Below are 8,008 nucleotides of genomic sequence, written 5' to 3'. Positions count from 1 at the left end.
AGGAAGTGTGTGTGTACAGAGGATGGGGCTTTTCCATGAACACACCTGCAGGACACACCGCACACACAGGATTATTAGATATGCAAAAGTACCATTTGTATATTAATTACTAAGCCCCTGTTATCTTGACATCTAGAAGAAATAGTTATTTTTCTAACATGCCTGCAGGTGAACAAAGAGTAAAAAAAAAGTCCCGATGGATTAAAGTAAATGGGTTCACACAGTTCATAAAAACATGCAATTTTTCAAAACCCTTATTGTCATATAGCTACAGCATAGTTGTGGCAATGACAATGTCCCAAGCTCCACCATCAGTGGAACATACCATGAACAGTACTTAAGACCTAAAAAGAAATAAGAAGGTAAGTTAGTGCAATAAAAAAATCATGCTAATGGGAGATTGTTGAGATTTGAAAGTGTTTCAAATATTAAAGTTTCAGACAAAAGGCACGTGTTTTGGCAGTAGTGGGCACACATCTGGATAAATGAGACTTGGATTATACTGCACGCGTTGTGTGAGAATATATATTTAGGATATTTTGCTATGGTTCTGCTGTCGTTAGACACGGCACTCATTTACTTAAATCTACCAAAACGAGTCAAATGTATCGTATTCTTTGTCGACTGTGGAAGCACGTCAGACAAACCAAGCCTTCTTGTAAGATTGAATTGAACAGAAGGTGAGTCATTGATGTACAAATGGTCACTTTATGGGTGAGATATCCCTTTACCTGAGGAGCAGGACAGTCTCACCTGAGCACATGGGGCAGGAGATGCCCTGCCCGCTGAGGTTGCTCCTGAGAGCCAGCAGAGTCTGGAGGTTTGTGTCCCGGCGGAAGAGGAGGGGGGCGTGAGTGGCCGGCCTCAGGAAACAGCAGCAGCCGGCAGATAAGAGCAGAACCAGGAGGAAGACACCTGGGCGACAGGAGGACACAGACAGATGATAGCAGAGGGGAGGGTCTGATGGTGCAGATAGAGCAGCTGTGAGACCGATCAGGAGCAACGATCAATTACAGTCACTCCGTAAAAGAGGGAGGATGAATGCTGGGGGAGAGGTGTTTGCTCTTCCTCTGGCAGACTCCAGCGCCTCAGGCTGGACAAGGAAGGGCTGGATGTCTGTTTGTGTTCATTTTAATGTGAAAAGGAAAGTCTTGAAGTTCTATGTATCTTTTAGCACTTATTTATTCTGTGTTTTATCAATTGTTTGTGCTACATTGCTTTGATGCTTTTTATACAATAACTATGAACATATTGACTTGATGAGCTGAGGTAACTCTCTGGGCTGACGATACCTGAGAAAACGGAACAAATACAACTCCCTGATATTTTCTAGCTTTCTTTAGAATATATTGCCTTGTCAAAAAAGTGAGTCCTGAGTTTTTATAATCCTTTCTCAGCAGAAACCTCCACTTCAGTATCACTTATATCTGTGTTCTGAAGGTGTTTACAAAGGGCTGTGTTAACATATCGATTACAGTCTTGTTTATGGAGCATTTTATCAAATAAAACATGCAGAAAAAAAAGATCATTTTTACGTCTGCTGAAAGTATTTTATGACTTATAAAGTGATACACAAAAACATAAATAATTCACATCACTTTACATTTCCTTTAGCTGATGCTTGTATCCAAAGCCTCTTACAATAAGTGTGATAAAGACACACACTCAGAACAGCCAGAATCCTGCAGGTACATTAGCTTTAAATAAGCCATGTCCGTAATGATTCTCAATTGAACTAACTCCTTCAAGTACTACCACTTAGATTTGTTTCCATTTTGTTATTTACGTGCCTAGGTGCCTAGTCTGCAACCCAAGTGTTCAGTGTGTGTAGACTTTCAGCAGTCCTGATTGGTCTCCATTGATATTTTTTGGAGCGAGGCCATGGAAAACAAACAGGATATCAAACCTCACCTAGAACGGCTTTCCGTCGCTCCACAGCTGGCTCTGCCGCTAAGTGCTTCAGGGCCCATCGGAGGTTAGTGCTCACCACGCCCACATGCTGCTGCCCCGGAGCAAACGGAGGTGTCTCCACCGACAGGGACAGAATGGATGCATCGCCGTCTGTGTCACAGGAGCCTGGCCGAGACAAAGCCAGAAGACTTTGAGGTGCTTTGACAGAAGTGTTTTACAACCACTCATTCCCTTTCCCATCCCCCCATGGTTTTCTCAGTGCTCAAAGATAATAATCTCACCTGGCTCCATCTCCACTGACAGAAGTGCCACGTCATCATCCTCATCTGACAAAGGACTGTGGCTCGCTGACAGTCCTGAAAACAGCTTCCAGCTTCAGAGGGGAGGAGGCGGTTTGGAGGAGAGACAGCTGCAGAGATTACACTGTGTTCTCACACAGCATGCACAAATAATGTCTCACACCAAAGTTAAAGGTCACCTATTATGCAAAACCCACTTTTTCATGTCTTCTACATCAACATGTGTCCCCTCTGTGTAAAGAGATTCGGAAAGTTTGAGGAAAAATTATTCTCTCTCTTTTTGTCCTGATCCATTTATATAAAAACCTGTCTGAAAATGAGCTGGTCAGATTTTGGCCACTTTATTTTTCGACGACTAAGAGACAGACGAATGAAATCTAACCCTTTATTCCTCGGGGAGGGCGGGGAGAACTCTCTATAAACCCAATTTTTCTTGTGTTACCACGAGAGCCTCCTGCTAGTCCACTATTCCACCCCCCCCGCAATGGAACCAACCACTAACCGATTACCGCAATGGTTCGTTGTTTAGCNAAATAAAGCTGCATGATTGAGGGGATCTGAGGAGGCTCTGTAATTGATGTCGTCCTAAATGAATGCCTGTTTGGATGGATTATCCCAATTGTTGCATATAGTTGCATCGTAGCTCTAAATGTGATACTGCTCTACACATTGTGGTATAGGCAAGGCGAGTCTATTTATATAGCACATTTCAACAAGGATATTCAAGTGCTTTAAATCAAACATTGAAAGCATCAGGACAAAGTGCATTAACACGTTATAAAAGAGCATTTAAATACAGTTGAATTAAAGATAATCACAGAATAACAACTAGCTCGAATACAACAAGACAGGTATACATTCAATAATAAAAGTGGGGTGAGAAACTCCCTCTGGAGGGAACACAGGGACTTTAGCCTTTTGTAACTTCCCTCAAAAACATATTAGGGCTTTAATGACGGAACGAAAACCAAAGAAAAAAGCACAACCCGTCATATTAGCAAATACTTTGAGGCACCTTCATAAAAAAGGTGTGTTTGTGTGTCACAATGTAAATGATTGGCTTTGCATGTGAATCAGAATCTAAATTAGACATGAGAAGGAAGCCCATACACACAAGCACACTGCAGATACGCACATACACGAGCAGTGGCTGGGAGGTGAGTGAAGAGCGTTTGTGAGGAGCTGGTGGTCTGTAAAACTGCCATTCTTCTTTATGAAAAGCTGTCATTGACTGCTCATACTTTTCAGATGGTGTCAGACAAACTGACATAAGGCCACTGCAACCCCGTCACCCAGCTTATTGGATCTGGATGGACAGAGTTCATCACTTTGAAGCAGTAGTTTTGCTATGATTACAGATCAGAGCTGACAGCATCACCAATTAGAGTCACACGGTGAAAGCTCAACATTGATCTTTAACATCGACAAGTGTCACGCCAAACCGAATGTTCTCGCTTTAAAGTGGACGGCAAAAAAACAGTTGGTGTGATGTAAAAAATATCATTTCATAAGGTGTGTATTGGCATAGCTGAACAACTGTCAAAGGGCTTTGCAGCATATTATTTAACACTTGTGAAAACAATAAATAAAAGAACATCTTTTAACCAGAACAAAAACGTTGGTAGTCATACAACGGCCTATATGTTTTCACGACAAGCTGTTCATGTGTCAAGGGGTTAATTCCCTCTCTGAAGTGTTGTTACACTGCCAGAAAACCCCCGAGGGAGGAGGCGGATGAGCTTACACCTTCTACTAACATCAACACTCGTCTGTTATTACCATGCCCACAATATTAACCCCTTGCTACTGATTGCAGATCTGGATATATGGGAAAAAAAGGAAATGTAGAAGAAGAACCAAAACGTTGGATATTGTAACACCCATTGAAGTCAACTGCGTCATCACTGACCCTTTGGGTGACCCCTGTGTGATTAAAGGACCTCAATGACAACTCTTTCATCACAGCCAGCAAAGCAGCACAGTGTTACATGGCTGTCAGCGCTTTTTAACCAAAGCCACAACCTTAAATGAAAAGAGACAGGAGATGCACATCCAGCAGAGGGATGTCAGTCATTCACCCAATATAACAGTATGTGGTACATCTAGGTGATCATTTGAAAGCTCTATGTTAGAGACAGAGACAAACCGATTTGGATTGAGGTTAGGGGAAATATTAGCATACTTCCCATTGACTGTCATCTTTCTCCGTGACAGTGGCTTTGTCCAAATAGTTTGAATTCTTGCCAATTATTCATAAATGATCAAAACCAAGCTGAGATGTTGTAATAAAGTAAAAAATAAATATACATTTTTGTCATGCCTTTTTGTATTTTAAGGGACTATAAAAGACTACAATTCCCAAGACGCCAGCCTTTAAGACAATCAGGAAACACATTTCTGAACCGTTAAATTAAAGTAGTTACAGAATAATAAAAAGAAAGACAATCTAAGTTTCTTTATCATCGTATTTTGAGTCTTCTTGGAAATCTGTTTGACTATTGTTCAGGGCCTATTTTCTTTGTGAGAAGTTTGTGGAAAGAATCTTATTGTAATTTTGGTTAACCACGAGTCTCCGTAACATCAACCTAATCATCAGAAGCCAGACAAGTTGTAACAAACTGTGAGTCCAACAAATACATCAAGAGATAAGAAATGTCTGTTCGAAAAGCATCTGATTGGCTTATTACAGGAAGCGGAGGAAGGTAGCTGCCAACCGTTGACCTTCCTTCAAAGTACTAGATATTTAATTTTGGATTGAACACACTATGATTGAAACACAGAATTATTATTGTGAAATCAAATTGTTGTATCGATTGAACACAACTGATGATAACTTCATTCGCTGGGTAGCTGTCAACCATTTTGGCTTTAGAAAATATAACTTCAATTATTTTGAGGCCAAACTACTTGATCCTTAAATCACTCAAGGTTTGGTTGGTTCGCCCCCCCTGTTTTCTAGGGATGGAAAATGGTTTTGGGTTTACAACAACCCATCCCTCTTCTAAGCCGACCGAAACTTTCATACCCCAATCTGCTGAACATGATCAGGCGCAGTGTATAATGCAACCTGCCAAGTCATTCTCTCTCTCTCTCTCTCTCCCATGGGATGAGAGGCAAGTCAAAATAATTCTCTATCAGTCTGTCTCCTCCATCTCTCTCCCCCTGACAGTCCGCCCAACTGCCTTTGTAGTCAATGTGTCTGACATGCTTGACGGGCGCTTTCTTTCCGTCCACTTACATCCCCCGCGCGGCTGTCTGCCAACCGGACCACCAACCTGCAGTCTCACCCCCCCTCCCCCCCCATTCCGCCCATATATTTGGGCTGACTGTCTTCCTGATTTTTACGTCTTGTCGTGCTGCTGTGTTGGACAGCTCCCTTAAGGTGTGACAGGTTGGGGAGACAAATCAAGATATTTTGCTTGTTTACCATTTACCTGCTGTATGTATTTGTTTGTTTATTTATTTATCTGTTTTTAATGTTTTTTGTTTTGTTTGTTTGTTTTTTCAATAACACATGTGATTTTTTTAAGAAAAAAAATATATATATGTTAATAATTTAGTTTTTGGAGAAGTGGTGGGATTAAATAAGTCTAAACGATATTCCCACCCCTTTTCAGATGTGTAATTAAATTAGGATCATATGTTTATATTGTTGACAGTTTCTTTTCTTTACTCTGTAAGTGGGCCGGCTGTCAGACCTGACTTTGCCTCACCTACCCCTTTAAGCTCACCCATTGATACATATATGCTAATTGTCTTGTGGAATGGATAAGATTGTATGTTTCCTTCTTTTTGATTTTCAGGACATATGAACGAGGATGTGAAACTAGATAGACATTTCTGAACTTTTGACCGATACACACACATATTCTAGATGGTGCAATAAAAGCATAAAAAGTCCAGCTATCATTCTATAAAAGGCGCTTGTGGGTTTTTGACACCTTGAGAGCGCTACAGCGGGTATGAAGACAATTGAGGCACAGGATGCAGGCGGGGCCTACGCACAGATCAAATCAACTCCTGGGCCAGAGAATCGGAGAGACAAGCTGCCCATATTTGTCTCTGTTAATAAATTGAAGTTCTCTGTTAATAACATTAAAGTTTAAAGTTTCGATATTTGAAATTGAAATGTTTAAAGAAAATAAAATTGATTCTAAAGTCATTGACATTGACAATGTGTTTCTGCTTTTCATGAAACATGTTTCATATTCCCTCTTTAAAATTACAATATCATTACTATAAGTTTTGTATTTGTTTAATTTTAACCTTAACCAATTTTTAAATGTTCAATAATTAAAAGGTTGAACAGTTGTGACCTCCTTCTGACTCAAAGAGGAGAAAGGGGATGGACCTGGATGAGACGAGGGAGGAGGAAGAAGAAGAATGGAGAAGAAGAAAGGAGAGGTGGAAGCTTGGAGGTCTTGAGAGCTTGGAGGCTTCTTTTGGAGGAAGTTTTTCTTGAGGCCCAAGCCCTGGGCCTGGTCCTGGGCTTGGGGCTCTATTAAGGCAGCTTGAGGACTTGGACTTGTGAACCTGTTGCTATTGTATTTTGAAATGGTGTTTATTATTTTAGGATTCTTTTTTAATCCTCAATTTTTGTTAAACCTTAACAAATCCGGTTCTGTACGGTGCACGCTTCGACGCCCAAACCTGGTCTCTCTCTCGTGGTTATCTGAAGGTATGGCTGCTTGGTCTTAGAGTGAGGTAAGAACACCCCTTCCTTGGAAAGGCTGACATTAGGTTGACTATTTGGATTTAAATTGTTTAAAGGGAGAATATGACATATGCTCTGCTGATGTGGTAATATCACTGCTTTGCTGAGATATGAATGTTTTGACTCTGGCTGGTGGTGTCACTGCTGTGATATTGGGACTGTGGCGTGTTTGATGATTCAGTTGTGCCTTTGTTTTGATTGATATATTTGGGGACTCAAGATAGGGGTAGGGGTTGGGACTGTGGGTTCCTGAAGGCTGCCCTAATTATCAGGGGAGTCTCCCATTAACCAGAGGGATTCTCCTCCAGGGGCAGTTTTGATTACTGCTCTGGTGTTCTACGCAGCACACCAACCCAACAACACTACACCATACACACCGCTTTGCTATCCCTAAGCGGTCGGACAGATGCCTGAGCCGCGGAGTTCCTAAAATAGGGATTACGACCCGGGCAGCGTCCGGTTAGAGGCCGCACGTTGCGTAAATCGCGCGCGCGTATGTCAGATTACGTTGAATCTTGCCTGTAGATTTTTAAGTCCTAAAAAACAAAAAATATATTGTACGGGCGTTCACCGGGAAGCCTTTATCAGCACCGGAGTTACGGTATCGGAGCACGGCCTAGGTGTTAACAAATTTTTATTGTATCGAAGTTAGATTCCTTTTCACAATTATATAAGTTTTAGAATCAGCAATATTTTGTTGTTTACATCGATTTGACACTGCTTAAGTTTGTATATGTTATAACTCTCATGTTTCATTTCTTTATAAATATATTATTCTTCTTGTATTGTTGTTTTTACACATTCGAAAATAAATCTAATCAAACCAAAATCCGAAAGATAATCTATGATACCACAATACTCGACAACCTGACATGCTAACACATGCAAATACCTCTCCTCGCTCCTCGCCTTATGAACTACATTACAGGATCCAAACTCAACCAACTGAATGCATACGTACATCAATATGGAGAAAAGAGACAATGTAAGCTCTTCTTCAGACTGTTATACCTTCCTGGATGTGTACATGAAACGGTATATTCCCACAAAACCACAACACACCTAACACCACGTCCAATGGCTA

The 8,008-nt window shown here is 41.1% G+C and overlaps 1 protein-coding gene across 1 annotated transcript in view; it reads right to left on the bottom strand.

Moving 5' to 3' along the window:
• The window catches only part of disp3 (dispatched RND transporter family member 3), a 20,800-nt gene that overhangs the window by 4,095 nt on the left and 8,697 nt on the right, over positions 1–8,008 (bottom strand). Inside the window, exons 8-11 of the mRNA XM_010794149.1 lie at positions 2,193–2,284; positions 1,912–2,076; positions 754–915; positions 7–45 (exon numbers count right to left, since the gene is read on the bottom strand). Of these exons, the coding sequence (XP_010792451.1) occupies positions 7–45; positions 754–915; positions 1,912–2,076; positions 2,193–2,284 (458 nt within the window). The remainder of the gene's footprint in view (positions 1–6; positions 46–753; positions 916–1,911; positions 2,077–2,192; positions 2,285–8,008) is intronic.

This window comes from Notothenia coriiceps, unplaced genomic scaffold, assembly GCF_000735185.1.
Source record: "Notothenia coriiceps isolate Sejong01 unplaced genomic scaffold, NC01 NC01_scaffold00037244, whole genome shotgun sequence".
Lineage (NCBI taxonomy): Eukaryota > Metazoa > Chordata > Actinopteri > Perciformes > Nototheniidae > Notothenia > Notothenia coriiceps.
The sequence above is the reverse complement of the archived record's forward strand: the minus strand, read 5'-3'. Positions and strand labels throughout refer to the sequence as shown.